The 24,650-nt window shown below is 40.8% G+C and overlaps 1 protein-coding gene across 2 annotated transcripts; it reads left to right on the top strand.

Annotated features, from left to right (window-relative positions):
- The first annotated feature begins 996 nt into the window (after positions 1–996).
- DEPDC1 (DEP domain containing 1) lies at positions 997–18,476 on the top strand. 2 transcript variants are annotated; one of them, XM_063427910.1, is made up of 12 exons: positions 997–1,112; positions 8,491–8,756; positions 8,869–9,016; positions 9,621–9,733; positions 10,281–10,411; positions 10,496–10,543; positions 11,683–11,823; positions 12,083–12,865; positions 15,061–15,233; positions 15,860–16,036; positions 16,188–16,358; positions 17,509–18,476. In XM_063427910.1, exons 1-12 carry the CDS (start codon positions 1,065–1,067, stop codon positions 17,647–17,649), a joined length of 2,340 nt encoding a protein of 779 aa, XP_063283980.1. In that variant the 5' UTR covers positions 997–1,064; the 3' UTR covers positions 17,650–18,476. The 2 variants fall into 2 exon arrangements, with proteins under 2 accessions (XP_063283980.1, XP_063283981.1); XM_063427911.1 differs by lacking the exon at positions 12,083–12,865.
- The last annotated feature ends 6,174 nt before the right edge of the window (positions 18,477–24,650 follow it).

Genomic DNA, 24,650 nt, shown 5'->3' with positions numbered 1-24,650 from the left:
ACTCTGTATATTAGAGCACACACTGTATATTAGAGCACACTCTGTATTAGAGCACACACTCTGTATATTAGAGCACACTCTGTGTATTAGAGCACACTCTGTATATTAGAGCACACACTCTGTATATTAGAGCACACACTGTATTAGAGCACACTCTGTATATTAGAGCACACACTGTATTAGAGCACACTGTATATTAGAGCACACACTCTGTATATTAGAGCACACTCTATATTAGAGCACACTCTCTGTGTATTAGAGCACACTCTGTATATTAGAGCACACTCTGTATATTAGAGCACACTCTGTATATTAGAGCACACACTGTATAAGAGCACACTCTGTATATTAGAGCACACACTCTGTATATTAGAGCACACTGTATATTAGAGCACACACTCTGTATTAGAGTGCACACACTGTATTAGAGCACACTCTGTATATTAGAGCACACACTCTGTATATTAGAGCACACTCTGTATATTACAGCACACTGTGTATTAGAGCACACACTGTATATTAGAGCACACTCTGTATATAATTAGAGCACACACTCTGTGTATTAGAGCACACACTGTATATTAGAGCACACACTCTGTATATTAGAGCACACTCTGTATATTAGAGCGCACACTCTGTATATTAGAGCACACTCTGTATATTACAGCACACTGTGTATTAGAGCACAAACTGTATATTAGAGCACACTGTATATTAGAGCACACACTGTATATTAGAGCACACTGTATATAATTAGAGCACACACTCTGTGTATTAGAGCACACACTGTATATTAGAGCACACACTCTGTATATTAGAGCACTCTGTGTGTCTGTGTATAACCCTCTCCTCCTCCTCCCCAGTTGTGTCACTGTGTCTCCTGGGGACTGTGGAGTATCTGAGCCCCGTGTCACGTGTCCGCCGTTCCCACCAATCACAGCGCAAAACGCTCCCAGGCTCGCTTTTCAAACCTGCAGTGAGCGGTTGGGAGCTCAGTCCCCGGAGTCACGTGGTCCGGGCGGGTTAAAGGGCAGGGGGTCCTGCTCGCTCGGTTTCTGACCGGAATGGAGAGCCGCATCATTACCCCGGGGCCCTATAGGGCCACCAAACTGGTGAGTAGACACCATGGAGGGCTTCCATGGAGACCGAGCTCTGTGTGTGCAGTTTGTATCGGGGGGTCAGGAACCCCAGGGTAACACTGAAACTAAACCCTGTACCAAGGGAGAGGCTGGCTGAGCATTGTGGGAGTGGGAGTCCATATTGGCTGGAGCTCCAGAGGCAGCCAGTCCCAGCCATGCTCACAGCTGGTATTTGTGGTAGTGATTGATGGCTGCAGGGTCAGGTTATCTTCCTATTCACTGAGTGCAGGGGATGTGGTGGGCTATTACTGCTCCACATATAACATAACACATGGGACTGGTATCTTGTAATAGCTTTCTTATTGGAATGTCAACCTGAAAACTTGTTCTTACAAAACTGTTATTCCAATAAAAAAAAAAAAAAAAAAGCCATTATAAGATGCTAATTTAATCTATTTAATTGTAGTTTTCCTAATTTGTGCAGATTTAGAAGGAAATTACAATCTTGTAAAAAATATGTATTGACATGGCTGCTGGTGATCAACCATTTTGATACATTTTTAAAGTGCTTTCCTTACTGAATTGGTTGGGGGGTGGGGGAAGGACCCCACTAAATGTTCAACTTTCAAGATGTGCCAATCACAATACAACACCTAAAATTACTTCCGCCTGGGGACTTTGCACAATTTGCAAAGACCCCACCTGTGACATCAGCCACTGGTGGCGGGGTGCAGGGAAAGCGGAGCTCTACATACTTGAACCTGTCCCTTGCGGACACCGCCATCTTTCCTCTAGCGGGTCTTCTTCAGCACTAGGAGCCAACATCACAGCTACTGTGTTGCATGCATGAGAGTACAAGATTGAGGACTATGGAGGATCCAGACAGAGACAATTCCCTATAGCAGTCACTAATGACAGCTGTCGGGATTGACACTGTAGCTGCATCCAGTGTTTAAAAAAAAAAAAAAAGTGAGGTGGAGGAAAAATACATGTTTGTTTTTTGTTTGTTTGTTTAGTTAAAAATTGGGGGGAATCATTTAGAAAAAAGGAAGAAGAGAGGAAGCGATGGAGGAAAGATTATGGCGTGCTAGTACTGCTTATAACAAAAAACTATTTTATGAAACCGTGCATGAACAGAATGAACACCTCCTCAAATTCTTTGCAAAGGACCTCAAAGGTGACACCCTGCATGAGGCCAACGTCTTTATTCCATTGCTGCTGTACCACGCATAGATTTGTGGAGGGGAATGCAGGATCTTCCATAGAGCAACGTGTGAAAGGATGGTCGACTCCCACAGCTGTGATAACTGACAGAATTTGATGCTTGGCCTTTTTGTTAAGTTTTGCTAGGTTCAGGCTGTCTTGGGGCAGGGGGGTATCATGATATCTTCTTTCCTCCAAGCCATACATGTAAAGATCCTTTAACCTTTCCTTGTACGTTTTATCCTGCAATCCATGAACCAGTTTAGTAGCCCTTCTCTGTACTCTCTCTAAGGTATCAATATCCTTCTGGAGATACGGTCTCCAGTACTGCATACAATACAAGTGAGGTCTCACCAGTGTTCTGTACAATGGCATGAGCACTTCCCTCTTTCTACTGCCAATACCTCTCCCTATACAACCAAGCATTCTTCTAGCATTTCCGTCTACTCTTACATTGTCAGCCTACCTTTTTAAGTCATCTGAAATAATTACTCCTAAATCTCTTTCCTCGGATGTTGAGGTTGGTAGGGTATCAAATATTCTATACTCTGCCCTTGTGGGGGGGAAGGGGGGTTGGTGGGCCCTAAAAGATAAGGGAGAGGATCATTATGGGGGGGGGAGGGGGGAGAGAGAGAGAGTTCCTACCGCACATATTTAGACACAAACACACTGCATCCACTACCCACACACAGAGCGCTGGTCGGAGAACCGGGAGAACGCCCGTCTCGCCCGAGCTGAAGCTTGTGGGCCTCAGGCCTCGATCGGGTTACTTTGGTGCCGGTGGGGGTCCTGTCGGGTATCCCCTGGATCGCCGTCACCTGGGTGATGCCGCAATCACAATTTCAGGTTGGTGTCTGCTTTTGGCCTGCAGTTTGCACCAATTTTCCAGCTCAGAGGCAGGAGCTCAGACAAAGCATGTCTGATCCCACTTGCGGTCAGGCCCCGCCCCTAAGCAGGTAATTATTGCAGTTTTTAAGAAACTGCAATAATTACTTTCTAGGGTTAACCCCACCTCTAGTGGCCGTCTACCAGACAGCCACTAGAGTGATTTCCATGTTGTTAGCACCTAACTGACGCTGGACGTCCTTGCGCTATGCAAGGCGATGTTCAGCTTCAGCCAATGCCCCATAGGAAAGCATTGCATAATATGGGTAAAATCCTAATAAGAGCGGCCATTGCCGTGCATGCGCATTAAGTCTCCCCCGCCAACTGTCGTGGGTGGAGGCAGACTCGAACCAGCGCCGAGGGACATCGGCGTTGGACTTGGGTAAGTGACAGAAGGGTTTTTTAACACCTTCTGCACCACGGGGGTGGCATTGACGGAGGGGGAAGCTACACTGCCAGGAAAACAAGCTTTGTTTTTCTGGCACTATAGGTTCCCTTTAAGGCTTCATTTGCAGACTTAGGAATTATAAGCATAAAAACTGATCATGTTTTGGCTGGAACTGCCTCTGTCCTTTCACAAACCTCAATGAACAATAACCTGCATGTTATACCCACAACCTAATACATTAATAAAAATTAAAGGGACACTTAATGTAGTTGTTCTGGTGAATATAGTATGTCCCTGCAGGTGTTTTGCTGTAAACATTACCTTTTTCAGACGACCACTAGAGGTTCTTCCTGGGTCATTGCTGCACTGACGTTCAGTGTCTCCACGCTCTGCATGGAGATACTAAACCTTTCCCCACAGAGATGCATTGGTACACATTTATATTCCTGATCCTATAGTATTCCTTTTAATAGCGTTACATAATTACACAAATTTACAACTGCCATCCTGCAGCTCACCTCTTTTTGCCCAGGTCTCCATTTCCTGCTCAGTAGAATAGAAAAAAAAACACTTTGGGAGTATAACTTGGTAGAAGTCTTCTTTACTGTGGGGCAAAATAACTTCTTCTTTTTGTAATGCATTATAAAGATCATATATTTAAAAAGTTAAAACACAGCAAATACCGTATTTATCGGCGTATAACACGCACCTCATTTTAAGAGTGAGTGCTTCCTATTCCCAGTACAATGGGAGTGGAAAGATCAACTTAAAGGGATACTATAAGCATCAGCGGCACTACAGCTGCAGGCTGAGTAGTGTAAACCCTTTTTGTTTTTTTGTTTTGTTCTCCCTGGGAAAAGACAGTTTATAGTGCTGCCTGCTGTCACTCCAACAGCCTCTAGAGCAAGCATGTCAAACGAGTCTCTTTGCGGCCCACCTGTCCTGGGGCCACTTTGTGGTGTGGCTGCGACCAGCCGCAAGACAGAAAAGATTTCCCCTGTCTGCCCTGCCACGGGCGATTGCATGCTCCGGCGTCCGTAATGGCGTTAAGAATTGGTCCACGCTGGCCACCGGATATGAGCATACAGCATGTGAAGTCATATCCGGCGGCTACAGTGCGCAGATGAGTTTGATAATCTCAGCCAAAGTGCAGAACTCCCTCATACGACTTAAAAATCAACAAGATAACGTAATTTGTTTTTTTACAGCAGTGCAACAGCATATTTTCACAATTTCAGTCCCATTACCAAACTTTTCTTATAGTAGTTGGACTGAAACATTGGTTATATGTAAATTCATGTCTCCTTAACCCCTTAAGGACAGAGCTTCGGAAGCTTGTCTTTCACTTAATGACAACGGCATTTTTTGCTGTTTGCGTTCAACTGCAATTTGCATTTGACTAATTAATTTATTGCACCAACGCATATTCTATACCGTTTTTTTTAAAGGACAGAAAGGGCTTTAATTTGATGATATATATATATATATATATATAATTTTTTACAGTTTTTGCAATAATAATGTGTGCACAATTAGTGCAGGTTAAGGAAAGTAATTAAAAATAAATTCATTTAGTTGTTCTGATTTACAGAATATATAATGTGTCTGGGATTTTCAGTTTTTTTTTTTGGTAGTTACAGGTCACAAAGCACAAGGAGTAAAATAAACTTTTAAAGGACCACTCTAGTGCCAGGAAAGCATACTCGTTTTCCTGGCACTAGAGTGCCCTGAGGGTGCCCCCACCCTCAGGGACCCCCTCCCGCCCGGCTCGGGAAAGGGGAAAGGGGTTAAATCTTACCTTTTTCCAGCGCTGGGCGGAGAGCTCTCCTCCTGCTCTCCTCCTCCGATCCTCCTCTTCTCCTCCCCGTCGGCTGAATGCGCACGCGCGGCAAGAGCTGCGCGCGCATTCAGCCGGTCACATAGGAAAGCATTCATAATGCTTTCCTATGGACGCTTGCGTGCTCTCACTGTGATTTTCACAGTGAGAATCACGCAAGCGCCTCTAGCGGCTGTCAGTGAGACAGCCACTAGAGGAAATAGGGGAAGGCTTAACCCATTCACAAACATAGCAGTTTCTCTGAAACTGCTATGTTTATGAAAAAATGGGTTAACCCTAGAAGGACCTGGCACCCAGACCACTTCATTAAGCTGAAGTGGTCTGGGTGCCTAGAGTGGTCCTTTAATGTGGAGCGATTTTAGAATTTGGTATGTTTGTCTTGTAAGCTTAATAGCCATAAAAGAAAACAAAATTGCCACACAAAAGTATATATTTATATAAAGTAGACACCACAGGCTATTTGGCTAAGGTTGTTTTGACACTTTCTACGTAGCCATTTTACCGCCAACCTCTGCTAAATATTGGAGTAAAATTGAGTTTTTATGGGGGGTTTTGGCACACAAACTTATGACAAAGAACTTCTCATGTGTATTTTGTAACGTTGTGTTCAGTTACATCTGCTGAGTAAAATGACTCCCCCATTGTATGTCTTTGGCACTATTTTGTGAAGCTACAGTGCCATATAGGAGACCTGTCCTTTTCAGTATTCACAGTCGAATTTTGAGAAACGGATTTAATGAGCCTATGCTTCCATTTGGGGTATTATAGTAGTTTGACTGTTCAAAAAAAAAAACCACAAAGGCATACCATTTGTAAAAGTAGACACCCCAGGGTATCTCATAAGGTGCATATTGTGCCTTAACATGCCCCCATTTGTTTACCAATATATGCCAAAGTATGTGGTAAAAAATAACTTTGTGCATTTTTTTACATACGGATTGCATTTTTGCTGGGTGTTTTGTATATTTCATATGCGCCACTAAGTTCAAACCCCCCAAATTATGCTCAGCTAAGTCTTTTGAGTAAAAGGACACCCCCATTGTATGTTTTTGGCACTATTTTGTGAAGCTACAGTGCCATATAGGAGACCAAGCCTTATCAGTTTTTACAGAACTTTGAATTTTGACGCTGGGCCTATGTGCAATTTCCAAGCATCTTCGCAGGTTTTAAAGTCAAACTACCCCACAAAGGCCTACCATTTCTTAAAGAAGACACCTCAGGGTATTTCAAAAGGCATATTTTGAACCTTAGCGTGGGTTAATTTTTCCGCTAGCTTGTACCAGGTGTAGTGGTAATAAGCGTTTTTTCTGCCTTTTTGACACACAAAGTGAGTTTGCACAGTATATTTTGTATATTATATCTGTATAATACTTCATATGCTGCTCAGCTATGTCAGCTGAGTACAAAAATACCCCCGTATGTACCTTTTGCCAGATATATGTGGATGTTGAAGGGGCACATTTGAGACGCAGCCATTCAGTTTTTTTCTAACTTTGAAGTTTTACGCTGTGTCATGTTCCAATTTGGAGTAGTTTAGATGGTTGGTTATTGAAACTTCCCCACAAACACAACTATTTATTAAAGAATACACCCTGGGGTAATTCAAAAGGCATATTTTGAACCTTGGCGTGGGATCATTTTTTCTCTAGTTTGTTCTAGGTGTAGTGGTAATGAGCGTTTTTAAATGTATTTTTTTTTACTTTTTTAAAACTATTTTTTTAAACTTTTGTTTTGCTTATTAATTTTTTAAACTTTCTTAAAACTTTTTTTTTATTTAATAAATTGAACCCCTGAGGATTAAAAAATAAAAGTTAATCGTCAGGGGTTAAAAAAAAATTGGATCACAGTATAATACTTTTTTAACTTAATTTTTAACTTTTAAAGCTTATTTTAAAACTTTTTTTAACGTTAACCCCTATTTAGCCTAACACCCAATTCCCCACTAACTTCCACCCTCCCCAGCTAGCTAGATATATAATTTTAAAATACTTAAATTAATTAATAAAATAAATTTAACCCCTGAGGGTTAAAAAAAAAAAGAATTAACCCTCAGGGGTTAAAAAAAAATCAGATCATAGTAAAATGCAATCCCAGACAATTGATCACCCAGCCAAGTGATCAATTGGCAGGGGAGGGGTTAATTTTTTATTAAAATGGTAAAAGGGGTGGGATTTTAAATAAAGTTTTTTTTTTTTTTTTTTTTTGTTTTTTTGTTTTTTTTTACACAGGACGCAGATCAGCACTGATCCGTCTCCCTGCACTTCACAGTGAACCCGGAAGTGCAGGGAGGCGGAAGGTGAGTATACACAGCACAGAGCGGGCACATGTGCTGGAACAGCCCGATCCGGTGCTCCCGGTCTGCCTCTAATACAGAGGCAGACCGGAGCACCATTAACCCCGCGATTGCGTCGATCTGGGGTTAATTTTACCGCGTGCCGGACGAGGTCCATCACTCGTCGTTAAGGGGTTAAAATAAATTCCCTCTGTTGCTCTTCATTGAAGCCGTGCGAGCGTGAGGATTTCCAGTGTTTAACTGGACGTGCGTGGGAATTTCATAGCGCTATTTAGTGTGGGCAGCTGTCCCACAGGGCCTTCATTGGTCCACACAAAGATGGCGGCACCCAGGACTTAGGTCTGGGCACAAAATAAAGTAATAAAAAAGGGTAATATTTTGGGGGAAGGGGGACTGGGAGGGCAATTCAATGTAGAGGAGTCGGGAGGGGGGTTTAAAAAAATAAAAACAGGTGCGGTAATGGCAGTGCCGCTTTAAGTGGAAATACAAGTTTAATCCTATGTTTAGTTTTACCTATGCCTTCAGCATAGAGGTAAAAACTACAAATGGGTATCCCAAAGCAGATGTGGTCCTTTGTGATGGGTGGCATGGCAGACTGAGCATTTTGAGGTGGGCAGATATACTCACATCTACTGCAGTGCCTCCTAAAAAAAAGTCTGCTTCAGGTAGGTATCCACCTGGCTGTAATTGTTTATGTAATGTACAGACTAAATGTTTTGTCTATGTACGGTCTGGTTTGAAATCTTATCACCTTAATTTTCAATACCTTAGTAAATTCTAACCTCGTTCTCTTTCCTCTCTTCAGTGGAATGAAGTCACAAAGTTCTTTCGGGCAGGGATGCCTTTAAAGAAACACCGGGTACACTTCAAATTGTATGCAAATTGTTTCACCGCATCGGAGGCCATCGACTGGCTCCACCATCTTTTGAAGAGCAACAGTAACTTTGGAGCAGAAGTGACCCGACAGCAGACTATCCAACTGCTGAGGAAGTTCTTGAAGAACCATGTTATTGAAGATCTCAAGGGAAGATGGGGCTCGGAGGATCTGGATGACAATAATGCTCTTTACAGGTATTCCCACCCACCCCTTAATGTATATTGTACATCATACTTTGTGCATATATAGGTAGGTAATTGGGCATTGTGTATATATAACACATATAAATGTTTATTCTCCTTCTAGATTTCCTTCTACATCCCCAGTAAAACCAGTCCCGAATCGTCATCCATTGTGGAAGAGAAGCAGTTTAGAAAATGTATTCAAAGAGAGAGAGAATCTATTCAAGCTGCCACATTTCTCAAGGAGAACCCCTAAAAAGCCAGACTTTAAGGTAATCTAAGCTCCGTCCAGCTATCTCTTCAAATAATCACATACATATACTCCACAGAAACTTCTGTAGTCACAGACCACTGGCATACTAGACGGCAAATAATCAAAGAGTTTGACACTTTCCTGGGTCCTCCAGGCACTTCTGGTGCAGTCATCTCTGCTGACGTACTTGGTATTCAGCAACATCACTTCTTTGTTCCCCATGTCAGCCCAGCTTCTCTTCTCATATAGCTAAATCAGAAGCCCAAGCAAGTGCAGAACGAACACCTGCAGTGAGATGGACACATCTGCAGTTGTGATATCAGAAAAGGTGGGACCTGGGGAATCGGGTAAATGTCAAACCATTGGAAAACAGACTACATTCCATGGAACTTTTGACACCATAATCATTCTAGCGTGCTGTTGTGATTCTTTACCTTTTTAAAGGTGGACCAGCTCAAGGTTTAAATCTGATTTTATTGGCAATATTAGAGTCTGGAAGTTCTGGTGAACACAACCTGCTTGGCCCACTCGCGGGAAGTCACTCTTGAGTGCCTTCTACAAAGTGGTTAGTTTTTAGTGCATATTCAATGCTGGTTTTCGATTTATTTATTTATTTTTTTTAGGTCGAGCAAGAAAATGACGTGTGCGAGACGGAGGAGGATTTTGTAAATGATGGCCCTAAAGAGCTGAGCAAAAAGGACATAGAAGAAATCTGGGGAAACATTACTCTGATACAGTAAGTTTTAAAGCTGCTTTCCTTCTGCTTAAAACAAGTGGTGTGTGCCATTTTCACTTGACGTGCTGGCCTATCTGGGCAAAACAACTTCTGGAATTTATTTTTGCTTCCTCACTTAAAAAAAAAAAAAAAAAAATTATTGTGTATTTATTTTTAGAACAGTCACTCTGCACACAACTAATACGGTTATTCACTAAAGTGTGGATGGTTGGGAATTCAAAGTGAATTTCTAGTCTAAGGCCATAATAGTCAAACTGGAAAAATGTTAACCCAGCTGTGTTTGCAATTTAATTATTTTGACCTAAAGTTTGATGTTTACTTTCTATTCAGTATGATTACTTTATTGAATAACCCTTTGTATTCATGTGCTCCATTGTATTTCTTTTTTAATTTCCTGTTGGGTTTGGCAGATCACTGGAATAACTTTTTTTTTTTATTTTCACATGAAGCGAGATAAAGCTGTGGTAGATTTAGCATATACTGGTCAGTCTGTTCCTAGATTGTGTCAAACAATGCCTGACATTTTTACCATATTTTGTTTTCCCAGCCTTCAGAAAATCTTGGCCCTGCCATCCTTGGAAGAAGTGTTAAATCCAGCTCAAATAAACCCCAACCATATTATGTACAACATGACACACACCAGCAAACATGGCGTTGTTGTCCTTGAAGAAAAGACAGGTTTGCTGTGAATTGTTCCTAATGCAACATAATATTTTACATAAAAATGGTTATATTTTTTTATTAACTTTTTTTTTTTTTCAGATGATCTTCCCCATTGGGTGTTATCTGCTATGAAATGCCTTGCAAACTGTGAGTTGCCCCATATTGTGTCTTGTTACGGTATAGCATGACTGGACATTGATGTTGCGCAGGTCACCTCTCCAGTTTATGTAATATTGGAATGCACAAGTTATCTTAATGGATATGGTCTTCTTTTATTGACTTGTGATCATCCCCACACTTCATCTGAATGTTTTATTTTGAGCTTGGGAGTTTAACCCCTTAAGGACCAAACTTCTGGAATAAAAGGGAATCATGACATGTCATGTCCTTAAGGGGTTAATCTTCAACCCATTTAGGTTTTAATATCTTCAATTGGATAGGTGGCACTGCTTTTGTTCTTGTGGGTTTTTTTAAATCTCGTCTGTTCCTAGTTGTTAAAAATTTCCATTATGTGTTGGGTGCTTGCTTTAATTGGCTTAAATACCAACTGAAAGATTTTTGGTGTCTCGTGTGAAATCAAAGTTCTCCACTCAGCTCGATCCTCCTTGGCTGACATCACTACCCCTTTCTAGAGTGGAAACTGACCAAAAGGAGGTCAGTGGAGGCAGTTTTGCCTATATTTGACCGTATTAAGCCAGGAACTTTGTTCTGGTCTGGCTTATGATGCTGCCAGATGCGACGTTTCACCTCTGGCAGCTAAGGGATTTCAACATGAATTGCAGCACATACTGACTCCACGCACCATGACTACATCCGCTCTATTAAGTGGTCGCGGTGCTTGGAGTAAACTTTTAACATTCATGTGTGAGCGTGGGCTACTGCACCATCCTGCAGACCTGTGCTCTGAAATCTCATAGCAAAGACGTTGGCAGACTACAAAGACTATGTAATGTTGGCAGACTTGTGTATGGAATTAATTGACAATCTGCATTCTTATTTAATTTCTAAATCAATGGGGAAAAGGCTTGAGTGGTTTATTTGAAAGGAAACAAAGTATCCAAATGCTATGTTGGGGATAGATTGCATGTCTGGCATTAGCACTCGTGGGATGTTGTAGTCGCTAGACTGCTATAGAATGAATAAATAGAGCCTGCATTGGGCTTCACTATCTCCGTCAGATCCTGGGGGAACATCTGAAAGACAAACTTTCAAGAGTTTATCGCTTTAAAGTAACAATTTAAACCTTTTAACTTTTTGATATTTTTTATTTTTTTTTTCTTCTGTAGGGCCACGGAATAATGACATGAGCCAGGCAACCTATGTTGGGTTTGAACGTGACGTCTTCAGAACTGTTGCTGATTATTTCCTGGGTCTCCCCGAACCCCTCCTTACATTTGAGTATTATGAGCTTTTTGTTAATATATTGGGTACGTATATCTGATTTTTCATCATCGCATCCTATAGAATTGTATTATTTTCCTGCTCCATCCTTTTGTATTAAGTTTAACTTCCCGCAGTGATATGACAGCGGTTACGTTTAACAGGTATTGGTTAAACACTGCTTGTTCACTCTGGCTGCTTATAACCCCATTGCATAAATACTAACTCTTTAATAAGCTGCTAACTGGTTTGCTTGTTGTTTTTTTCTTTAAGAGTTTTTTTAATTTCTATTTCATTCCCCGATAGTTGTCTGTGGCTACATAACGGTTCCTAACAGGCTTAATGAAAAGCATACACTCCAGAAAAACAGGTCTTCTCAGCAACACTCCAAAATGCTACATTCAAACCACGCTAACTTTAAGTCCACCGAATGCCTGCTTTTAAGTTTGCTGCGCAAAGTGCCCAATGAAGAAGAGGAAGAGGAAGATGATCAAAGTTTTGGAGAAATTGCCAGGGAACAAAAAATAGGAGCACATACACACTTGTCCAATTCGATCTGCAGAAATCAAAAGGACGGCAAGCTTGTCGGAGGCAGTTGCCAAAATCTTTCTTTCCCTCAGAATGGCATGGATGCACCAAGCAAAATGAAAGCACGGAGCTGTTCTATGGAACCAATCCTTGATCTGGATTCCGAAATCAGTGGCCAACACTCTCCTGATAGTACCGCTGTGCCCTCCAAAAATAAATCTGAATCTATCAATTTCCTTCCATCTAATTACAACAAGCAGAGACCTTCTGACTGCAGGACTAGCTTTGATGATTCCCATAATCGACTGAGATCCAGAAGGCTTTCTAGATCACACAGCATGGGTGATGATCTTGAGTCTTGTTCTAGCATAAATACACCCGTTGCTGAGATCACAGTCCGACCTGGGCAATACAGGACACAAAAGCGGTTGCCTTCTCTTACAGAAAGCGAATCTATGGATCTGGGGATCACTGTAACCAAAAGATTGTGTCAGAGCTCAATGGAACTCTCTAACAGCACTGTTCCCACAAACTCTTCCCAAAACTGCCCAAGCACGCAAAGTAAGGGTAATGCTTTTCACTGCATGTCTAAGTGGGATGCTTGCAGCTTTTTAACATACTTTGCATGTGCTTTCACTTTTCGTACACTGATTTTTCAATGTTCTTATATTTAACCAGTGTGTGTGAAATTTAACTCTATAAATTCTAGTAGAAAGTTTAAATATCTGATACTCTGCAGCATTGATGGAACAAAAATATACACGTATTTTAGTAATCTTCGCAGTTCCATCTATTATTTTGTCCTTGAGACCTTAATGATTTTACATTTAAATATTGCTGTATTAATGCTGGTTTTCTGGACAAGCGTCTTCTAATTTTAGCAATGCTCTAAATATAAGAACATTGACCTTCCTTTGCTAAATGAGCTCCAGGCATGCCGTGAAATTTCCGCAGTGCCGCAATCATTAAACACGCTGTAATTGAGAGCAGCTGCATACTGATTTGTAACGTTCGATTCCGGACAACCTAAACAATGTGTTTCTGGTGTTCCTTTGAGATTTCCCGCGACTTTCTACCTCATTGACGTGATATAGTTTGACATCCTAATCATTTTAATAATCCTGGTGTTTGTCCCATCACAAAAACTCTTTTATCACTGGAAAAGTGCTGTCTATAGAATGGAAACGGACCTGTGGTTCTGTTAAACCCTCTGGGTACCAGCAAACAAATAGCGCACAAAATATATCTAGTTACCTTTTTTTGAAGGTTAACTGGGCTTTTAAACAAAGTGATAGATGAGAAATGTAAGTCTTGATTTTCACTTGACCATTTTAATTTAAACAGAAACCGAAATCACTTAAAAGCTTAACTTAATCTGTCGTAGAGCATCTTGCAATATGCAGTCTTACTTTGCTGAATAAAAATGTTTTGGACATTATGCAGTATACCAACTATAATCCTTTAAGGAACCTTCCACACACCTAAGTACTTTAGCTTGCTGAGGTGCTTTCTATGTGAAGAGTTTTTTTTTTTTTTTTTTTTTTTAATTTTCCAAAAAGTGCAGATTTCAATAGAAATTGGCACTTTTATAAATTAAACTTATTACACCATCTGGCTGTAAATCCGCTCAGTGGAGCTAAACTCAAGAGGCAAGCAGTTGTCCAGAGCTCCTGCCTTGTAATTGGGAAGTATGTGATTGGGCAGCCACAAAGCCGGGGAGGATTGGCAAAGACTGCAGGCGAGATCTGTGCCTTTGGAAAGATAATTTTAGGTATCGCCCCCAAAGAGAAAAATACACAATTAACGGAACCACTATAGTGCCAGGAAAACAAACTCGTTTTCCTGGCACTATAGTGTTAATAGGATCCCCCACCCTCAGGGTACCACTCCAGCCAGCCTCTAGGAGGAGGAAGGGGTTAAAGGCTTACCTTTCTCCAGCGCCGGGCTCCCTCGGCGCTGGGAACTCTTGTCCTTCTTCCAACGTCATCGGCTGCATGTGCGGCAAGAGCCGCGCGTGCATTCTGTAAATCCATAGGAACGCATTCTCAATGCTTTCCTGTGGACGCTGGTGTCTTCTCACTGGGAAAATCAGTAAGAAGCGCCTCTAGCGGCTGTCAATGAGACAGCCACTAGAGGCTGGATTAACCCTAATGTAAACCTAGCAGTTTCTCTGAAACTGTTATGTTTCCAGCTGCAGGGTTAACACTAAATGGACATGGCACCCAGACCACTTCCTTGAGCTGAAGTGGTCTGGGTGCCTATAGTGGTCCTTTTAAATGTGTGCATGTTTTTATTGGGGTGTATCTACTAAACAGTGTTTTTTATTTTGTATTTATATAGAATTATATTTTTATATGGTCAGTGGAGTGTTACTCTAACATTCTTAAACACCTTCAGATTTGGATTCTATTGAGAAAGCTGCCATTTGTAACACAGACCCTGCAGTAACAGGTCTGACCCCTGGGATAGGCAGCCAATGATAACTGACCATATCATTCTTGGAGCATTGAGATCTATGCAGTTGCTGGCTATGGGATATGATTGGCTTTCTTTAATGAACCGTACAAGACCATTGTGTTTTTGTTCAGCAAACCGGCACTGGTTGTATTTTTCTGGGTGCTCCCAACAGGTTTTTTTTGTTCATCTCTATGTTGTAATTGTGCTCCTTGTTGGGCTTGTGATTTTTATTTTATTTTTTTTGTTTCCTGTCTCAACATCTCAGATATGTTTTAACCTTTTTTGAACCCATTATTTAGGATTGCTGCAGCCTCATTTAGAGAGGGTTGCAATCGAGGCCCTCCAGCTCTGTTGTTTGCTTCTTCCACCTGCAAACCGAAGAAAACTTCAGCTGCTTATGCGAATGATTTCACGTATGAGTCAGAACGTGGACATGCCACGGCTTCATGATGCCATGGGAACCAGATCCCTTGTAAGTAAAAAGCCGCAACATTGCGTTCTGGGAGTATGGTGTTAATTGAGAAAAGGCCCATTTGCAATTTTAAAGGAATCCTTTAATAGATCATAAATGCCCGCTTTCTGGACACTTTCAGTAACAAACATAGCTTTGTTTTATCCCATATACTGTGGTATTCAAAGTGTATGAAGCTCTTAGAATAGATATTTGACATTTCAATTCATTCATGATATAGATATTTGACATTTCAATTCATTTTTTCAATTCATTTTTTGTCTGTTTCTAGATTGTAAAGCTTTGACCAATGTCGGCGCTCTTATTCTGCCCGTGTTTTATCTCCTTGCTAGAAGACTCCTATTCTGTTATATGCAGAGTATGTGTATTGCATAAATATCAATTACTTCTTGTTTTGGGCTTGTTTCCCACTCTCGTCTACTGTCAAAAAAAAAAAATCCCATAACACCATAAATGAGTCCTAACAATAGGAGAAGCATAGAGAGATTAGAGGTTGTTAGTCTGCTCAGCCACTAAATTCTCATGTTCTTCTATCACCAGATTATTCTAGACTGTCTACAAACCTCTTGATTATCTTCTTGGCCATGTGTGACCTTGTGGGTTTTTGTGTTTGTTTTTCCCTTCAGATGATCCAAACTTTCTCCCGCTGTGTGTTGTGCTGTGCTGAGGAGGTGGATCTGGATGAATTACTTGCTACGAGATTGGTTTCTTTCCTTCTTGATCATCACCAAGATGTCCTTCAAGTTCCATGTTACCTACAGACTGCTGTTCTCGATCACATGCAGTATCTACGCCGGGCACATGTATGCTAAGTCTTTGATTCTGGGCTCTGTAGGCCTTGAACTCTTAACTATATTACTACTCAGTAAAAAAAAAAAAAACTGATGCAAGTCCACATTTTATTTTTTTTGGAAGGGATTAGTTACTGGTCATTCACTGGCCTTTATTTTGCAGGTGAAGGTTGCAGATGGCGTACCTGCCTACTATTTTTGTAAGCAGATCAGTAAACAAGAATTTGAGGCTCAGAGACTTACCACATCACAAGCTGCCATTGAAGAACTTCTAGAGAACATTATTAAGGACCGAAATCTGTCTGTTAAAGACAAAAAGAAAAAGCTCAGACAGGTCAGGAACCTTCTTTTTAGTTATTACTGTTTTGGGTGTGTATGTATGTAACTTGTCTCTTGCCTGACTGGTGTAATGTGCATTTCCAAGTTCAATGTACTAGTATCCGATTTCAAGTCTGGGAAACTTTGAGCTTTGTTCTTCCTTTGTTGGTCTGTTTGGGTAATGTCTCTGATTTCAGTATAAACAGCTTATGTGAGGTATAGTGTTCGGAATTCAAACGTGAATTCCTAATGCCTACAATTAAAGTCCCACCTATATTTAAAAAAAAAAAAAAAAGCTTTTTGCGTACCCTTTATCCAGAAATTTCCCACGGCCCACTTCCTGATGCCTCCAATGACCTCTTCCTGGAGGTTGTCTACTCTTCGACTTCTCATCCAATGCTTCTCATAGCAAGCTATTGAATCTAATGCTTTCCTGTGATCGTCTGATGACAGATGACGTATCCACTAAACGGCAATGTTTTACATTGCAGGATGAAAACTGGACTACTTCATTGAGATTAAGTTATCTGCGTGCTTGTTGTGGTCCGTTTTGTTTGTTTGGTTTGTTTGTTTTGGGATACAGAAGGGACGAAAGACCCTTTAGACGATATTAATGCCAGAATACACTTTCTGTAACACAATGACATTAACATTTTGTAACACATTGACACTAATATTTCGTCAAATACTGCCTTGTGTTAGCTCTTTGGGTTTGTTGTGGTCCTTTTAACTTTAAGAAGTTGATGGGATTTAACTTGCATTAGTGAGTTTTTATATTTTTTATATATATTTTTTTAGAATATTGATGCAATGTAATAAATTGTTTGGAATTACTATTGAAACTCAAGAATAAACAGGGATCCGGTTATTTTTAGTTTTCGATTTAAAACTTTAGATCCTGGTTATATTAATGGTCATTGAGCACTGTGTAAATGCGAACTGGGATAAGTAGATGTAAAGTTAAGGGTTGGTGTTTTATTGAGATGTATATAAATATATTTTGGTGTGCTAATTCAATGTATATTGGTTACCATGTGTTGAAGTCACTATACCAGTTCATGTGGAAAAAAAAATGTATGAGTGGTTTTACGTTTTGGTGTTTCCAGTTATGAGAATAGGTGAATCATTTTTATTTATTTTTATTGTAAAATGTTGTACTGTTTCAGTTCCAGAAAGAATATCCTGAGATCTATCGCAGCCGTTTCCCAACCACAGAAAGTGAAGCTAAACTCTTTGAACACAAACCTACAATCAAGCAACCAATGTTGGTTTTGAAGAAGCCAAAGTTCCATAGCATAAGATACTGACCTGCGCACTCACCAGGATACCAGAGTTGTTTTGACTTTGCTTGATGGCAAATATTTTTTTACAATTCAAACCTTAAGGAATATTACAAGCCATATGAGGAATAGAACATTCCACCCTAGAATTACCTTTTTATATTTGACAAATTAAGTTTGTGTTTTTGGAATTATTTCCTTGTTTTTACATTTTAAGGAAATTGCATTTTCCTAAAAACGAGGATGCAAATGGCAAGCTGTTAACAAGATGCCTTTGAGTAGGAGTACCAGAATGTCTGTCTGAAACTTGTGCCCTTCATATGTGTTTATTGAGGATTAGTTCCCCCCCCCCTTCCCCTAAACAAGTTACCTTCTGACCTGGTTTTATTTTATTTATTATTTTTGTATAGTGTGCCCTTTTCACTCAAATGGGGAAAGTACGGATCTACCTCGCTGATGATGGAGGTTTTTGAAGGGTGTTTTTACAGCACCTGAAAAATAAATCATGTGATTATGAGCTCCTGTCCATGTCTAACCTTATCTCCTTTTTTATTTTTATATAAAATTAAAAATATATAGTAATCCTCCCCACCCCTAAATATTTTGCTAAGAAAACTGGATCAGGGTGTTTTAATTTAAAATAATTTTTGTCCTTCGATAGCCTTCTGAACAGGTTATGTATACACCAGCAACCAACTTAAAGGATCACTATAGTGCCCTGAGGGTGCCCCCACCCTCATGGCCCCCCTCCCGCCGGGCTGAAGTTGGAGGAAGGGGTTAAACACTTGCCTTTCTCCAGCGCCGGGCTCCCTTGGCGCTGGGGACTCTCCTCCTCCTTTGGAAGTCATCGACTGAATGCGTGGCAAGAGCCGCGCACGCATTCAGTCAGTCCATAGGAAAGCATCCTCAATGCTTTCCTATGGACGCTGGCGTCTTCTCACTGAAAATCCATTAGAGGCTGAATTAACCCATATGTAAACATAGCAGTTTCTCTGAAACTGCTATGTTTCCAGCTGCAGGGTTAACCTTAGAGGGACCTGGCACCCAGACCACTTCATTGAGCTGAAGTGGTCTGGGTGCCTATAGTGGTCCTTTAAACATCCCACCACACTCACATAGACCTTTTTAATGCCAGGACGTCCAACAGCTATAAATACTCAACTGACAGCTACTCAATGGATGGTAACAGATGGTTGATCTCTACAAACCATTGTTACACCAATATATACTTGTTAAATGAGGCATTAAAAAAAATTACCAAAGAGATGACGTGATATGTGGTAAAAAACCAAAACTGAGCGAAAGCTCTTCTTCAAATATTAAACATCATACCACCAGCCCTGCCAATTTGCACACTTTAGAAATCACCATGGTGCCTGAAACTGACATGTTTGCATTTTTTGTAGTTTCGCTAGTTTAAAAAAAAAAAAAACTGAAAAAACTTGACTATTGTAAAGCTTCTGCATGCGCCTCCAATCATTTGCTACATTTTGCACTCCATTGTAAATATTGTTGCTATTTATGTTTGTGTTTTCACTTTAAATGTTTTTTTTTTTTTTGTATGTTTTTGTTTTTCTCCAGTAAGTGCTTTACAGCTGCATGAATTAAATTTATTTTTATATAAATCTTTTTGTACCTAATTATATTGAAATTGAAGTTGTAAAGTCACCAAGCTTTAGTTTAACTTTGTTGAAATTAAAGACCTTTTTTTCCCTTTATTATTTGAATGGAGTATTTCTTGGAAAATGTATCCATATTTTCATTTTTCCAGCAACAAGCCATGGAAGAACCTTCCCACAACTCATTGACAGAAACATCCCTAAAAGTCAACTGCAAGTGAAGGTATTTTTAGGTGACCAAGTGTCTGATTTGGTGAAATACTAGCTGCAGGTGTGCCCTGAAGGAGGCGGAGCTTTTGTAGCGTGGTCATGCATACCATCGGGGACCAGGAGCTGAAAAGTTCTGTAGTCCTTGATAATGGCTGAGACTATTCATTTAACTATAGTCATCGATGATGTTTCATATCCCCTTCTGGACCCAAAAGGCAGAACAAACAGTCTAGAACATTTCCCAAAACGTTCAGTTCTTTGCAGATGGATACCTAGACAAAATCCAATGTTTCCAATTTTATTCTTCTGAAGATGGAGCTGAAAAAAAATATGGGTAGAACCTGGTTAAGAAATGTCGACACCACATTTAACCTAAATTCTGGCACTGTGCATATCCCAGCCCTGTCCTGATGGCAAATGGTGTAAGGATAGAGCCCCTAACTCTTGCATACAGGTCCTGTGTGAAAATTAAGGGCAACACACCTGCCTTCCCCGATTACTTTTTTTTTTTGTGGGCAGTTTGTGTTAAATGACCCTCTGAGTGCTTTATGGGTAAGGAGTATCCCATTTTACTGGCACTTTATAAAAGTGTGTGTTTTTTTTTTTGTTTACACAAAATGGTCACTTTTCTAAATAAATGAAATGCTGCTCCGGGTATCATTTAAACAGCAGAGTAGTTCCTCTTCAACTAGAGCACAACTGCCAATTCCTCAACTAAGTAATAGAGGGCCTATGAGTGCTAACCTCCACAAGGTTCATAGTACCTCAGCTCTCCTGGCTCATTCGTTCTCCTAGCATTCCTTTTTATTTATTTTGTGTGTTGAGTGTTCCTTTAAGGCTCTTTTACACACTAGACATTAAGTCCAGACCTTAGTTAAAGGGATACAAGAAGTGCCAGAAATACAAAGCTGTATTCCTGGCACTATAGCTCCCTCTGCCTCCCCTCCACCGAGGTAGATAAAGAGTTAAAAATCCTTTACCTGATCCCAGCGCCGATGTCCCTCTGCGCTGGTGCCTGGCTTCCCATGCTCCTCTGTCCCGCAATGCGTGGGCACTAATGCTCATGCTCTGCAAATGCTGCGCGCATTAGACCTCCCCATGGGAATTCATTAAATCAATGCTTTAAACCAATTCATTAAACCAAAGGTGCATTGGATACAGGAAGCTCCTCCAGTGGCTGTCTGGTAGACTGCTACTGGACACAAACTTAGTGCTGTAATGGAAACGTTGCAGTGTCTAGCATTGCAGCACTGAGTGCAAAAGGGACACTGTGACAACTTCAATGAACCGAAGTGCTCTGGGAGCCTATAGAACTTCATTATTACTTATTTTAGTGCTTCATGTGTTAACAGAGTGTGATCTCTTGGTCACGTTAAAGAAAATATGTATACTTCTAAATCTTAAAGACTGAGTGTTCCTTTTAAGGAATCTCCGGTACTTTCCATACTGGACAGTTTAGTGTTATCTATTCTAGGCTGCCATGCTGTGAAAAGCCATTCTAATTTTGACTAAATTGGAGGAAATATTTGTTTAATCAACACTATCCGAGGATGCACTGGAGTTTGATAGAGGCAATATTAGTGAAAAGTGGAACAATGCGCTTATTATTGGTCTCCATGGTGATCATTGAACTTTTTTAACTTTTCTCCGCAGCAGCTCTTTCCTATATTATGTCTGTGAGATATCCCTTTCCTTACCTCCCCCCTTAACAGCAAGTGATCTCCTAAAACCCCCAGCAGATTAAAAGCCATAAAAATGTTTATCTCCTGTTAGAATTATGAGAGATCTTAACACAAGCAATTTGAAAAGAAAATAACATTTGCATTTTACAGCCTGTTTGCGAAATGTAATTCTCAGCAAGTTATAACGTTCTAAAAGTTAAATAGGAAATTAAAACATTTTATGGCACTGCCCTTTAAAAATAAATAGTTCCTGGAAATTGCAGTCATTTGTGGGTTGTTTTTTTTTTTTTTTTTTTTTTTGTTGGTCAATGTTTTTATTTGAGGAAGTAAGATATTTGTATACATTGAGATACATCTGTAGGCATTGATAAAACAGTACATAGGAAATCTCACAGACATTGGTTCATTTTTGGGCTCATAACACACCTGCAGAGCTAGGTTTCCCCTGTGTGTTAACTGTAATTCCCCTGTCCCTGGTATTCTACTTGTGGTGTTGAGAGAAGCATATAAGTGTATGTGTGGTTCAGTGGTGTATTTTGGATTTGTGCTGCCCTAGGCACGACTATATTTGGGCACCCCCAAAATCGACATTTACCCCCCCCCCCCCCCCCCCCCAATTTGTGTCAATGCCATTTTTTTTGACTGACAGACACATGCAATCATTGATACATGCACTGATATACACACACACTGTTTAACCAACACACAGTTTCACTGGCTGGCACACACACTCAGATACACATAAAATGACATACATACACTCTCAGATACACATAAAATGACACACACACACACACTCACAGGCACACCCATTCTCACTCACTGACACACACTGACCGCTACACTCACTCATGGTAAGGTGGACAGCCCCAGAACACTAAGCAAACAAGGCATTTGTCTGGGAGCTTAGGGTGGCATTTTTTTGGAACCCCCCCCTGAAAGTGCCGCCCTAGGCTAATGCCTTGTTTCCCTTGTGGTAAATACATTCCTGGTGTGGTTATTAGGGATTTGCCCATTTGACACCATCTTGTGGTTGCCTGATATAGCCTAAGGGGCCTTGCTAAAGTGGGGTAGCGTAGAGTTTTCCTAATTGAAGAGGAGGGTTGGGGCTAGGATGTGAAGAGACTGGATCAATAATCATTGCTACTTGTTAGGCTCATTTTCCATTGCGCTAATGTAGTAGATTGTTTGGCTACTCAGAGCTAGTGTTAGGGCGAGCAGGTAGCTTTGCGTTTTGTGTGTTTCTGGTGTAGTCTAGTCATGAATATTGTAAAGGTGTTATTGGTGTGCTGTTTTTAGATTATGTGTAAGCTAGAATGTTTTGTTGAAGGGTATCTATGTGGAGATGAGAGAGGGGTGGGGACTTGAGGTACCCGTTTTAAGGCCTTTCTAAGTGAGACGTCATGTTCGGGGTCATCTCCTTGCAGGCATATCTCGTGTGGTTTCGCTTTGTAGGTTTTCTCCTCCTCTCTCTATACCTGTGTCTTGTCTCACCCTCGCTTTGGGGTTTTCTACAAGAGGGGGGTGGTGCCTGCTGGGAAGTGGGCTTGTGACACTACGAGGGAGTAAGCCTGAGAAAGTCATTGTACAGGTTCAAGAGTGAGTTAGGAAGGGGAAGGGAAGCAGTGAGGTGTATGGGGCACCTCCGCAAGTCACCGAGGTTGTGCCTCCCCGGTCTGCCCTTGCATTTCCCCAAGTTCCATCCTCGCGTCTCGCAACAAACCCAAACCAGGGGCGCCACATCTTGGTGTGTCTCGCATCTGCACCAGTTAGTGAAGCGTGGATTGATTCTACTGACTGAATATCTTATATCTTCTATCCGGTCATACCATTGCTCTAATGTGGGGACGTTTGCAACCAGAGGGCAGGCACCAGTGCTTTAGCAGCATTGAGAAGGTGTCTCAGAATGGATCGTTTGTATCTAGAGATCGAGAGGGGAGTTGAGTGTAAAAGTGCTTGTTCCATTGTGCGCCTGGGCATTTCGCCCAGAATATCCTCTATTTTGGCCCTGATCATATCCTAGAACGGTGCTATGTGAGCCATTTTTTGTTTTATCTGTATCCATTTTAAGGTCATCCAGCTAGTGAGCAGTGTGTGACATCATGCTGTCATCAGTCTACTGGTGAACTAACATGTCTTCCTGTGTGGGCCTCGGATTAGCTCAGTCCTGTAATTCCCATCATACGCTCGGTAACATGCCTCTAATCTAGGAGCCGGCCAATGTTTATGAAACGAGCACCTCCCTAAAGGCAATTGTAATGTTGATTCCGTCTCATTAGTGTTCTAGGGTAAAAGTCTTGGCTTCAAACACGTAACTACATAACCAAATGATAAAACCTTTTAATCCAATTACACCATTCTTTCCACGTTGACCTTAATATTCACGAACAATCCATGCATTCCAAGATCACTGTGTGAATGATTAATTGTGGGTTTATTGTCCATTTTTAAAGCACTGAAAATATCACACAAAGACCCATTCGTTTCTCCTGAGTTTTCCTCCATCCCCAAGTAACTTATATGCTTTTCACTTTTATTTTTATTTTATTGTTTGCATGTTACCACACATTACATGGTAGAACCAATAACATCCAAGGTTAGATTTTAATTAGATTGGCATTTTTCATATCCATCTTGTTACAAGTAATGTTTCTTTCTCATACTTCTGCTATTACCTCACACTGATAATTTTTTATTGTATACCTGCTTTTTCTCTTCCATTTAAGATGTAATATTTAAAGTCAAGAGATTGGAAAACTTGGGAAGCTCAAAGGTTCTGTAGTGGACACAGGGCAACTGGCCCAATTCCCTGATTAGCCACAAAGAAAAGATCTGCAAAGAGGTCTCCGATTTTACTCCAGAATGCCCAGTAGATAATAACAGTTGTTAAAGGGACACTCTAGGCACCAAAATGACTTTAGCTTAGTAAAGCAGTTTTGGTGAATAGATCATGCTCCATGCTTACTGCTCAATTCTCTGTATTTAGAATTTAAATTATTTTGTTTATACAGAACTAGTCACACACCCCTTTCTCTGAAAAGGCAATGTTTACATTAAAAAGCCTACTGCAAATGATCATGCTTACCAGAACAACTATGTTAAGCTGTAGTTGTTCTGGTGATTATAGTGTCCCTTTAAGCTAACGTTGTTTTGATACCTGTAGGGGGTAGTGCTTCTCACCCTTCTCCTCAAGGCACACCTAACAGTCCAGGAGTTAGGGATTACCTGGGTGTGTCTGTTTTTTTTTATTTTATTTATTTTAACCTTGTCAGGCATAGGCAACCTTTGGAACTCCAGATGTTTTGGATTACACCTACCATGATGCTTTGGAAGCATTATGAGGGATGTAATCCACAACATCTGGAGTGCTGAAGGTTGCCTATTTAGACTCTACGGTTTTTCATTTTCTAAACACCTGAGTAATCGCTAAATCCTGGACTGTTAGGTGTGCTTTGAGGAGAGGGTTGAGGAGCACTGCTGGAGGGGACGGACCAACCCCGCAGAGAGATCAGACGTG

The sequence above is a fragment of the Pelobates fuscus genome, chromosome 7, assembly GCF_036172605.1.
Source record: "Pelobates fuscus isolate aPelFus1 chromosome 7, aPelFus1.pri, whole genome shotgun sequence".
Lineage (NCBI taxonomy): Eukaryota > Metazoa > Chordata > Amphibia > Anura > Pelobatidae > Pelobates > Pelobates fuscus.
The sequence above is the reverse complement of the archived record's forward strand: the minus strand, read 5'-3'. Positions and strand labels throughout refer to the sequence as shown.

Excerpts from the sequence above, each read along its gene's own strand:
- DEPDC1 (XM_063427910.1), top strand. The coding sequence starts at position 1,065 with ATGGAGAGCCGCATCATTACCCCGGGGCCCTATAGGGCCACCAAACTG. Across the intron at positions 9,734-10,280 it reads GGAAACATTACTCTGATACA|CCTTCAGAAAATCTTGGCCC; the intron begins GTAAGTTTTAAA and ends TTGTTTTCCCAG. Across the intron at positions 16,037-16,187 it reads AGTATCTACGCCGGGCACAT|GTGAAGGTTGCAGATGGCGT; the intron begins GTATGCTAAGTC and ends TTTATTTTGCAG.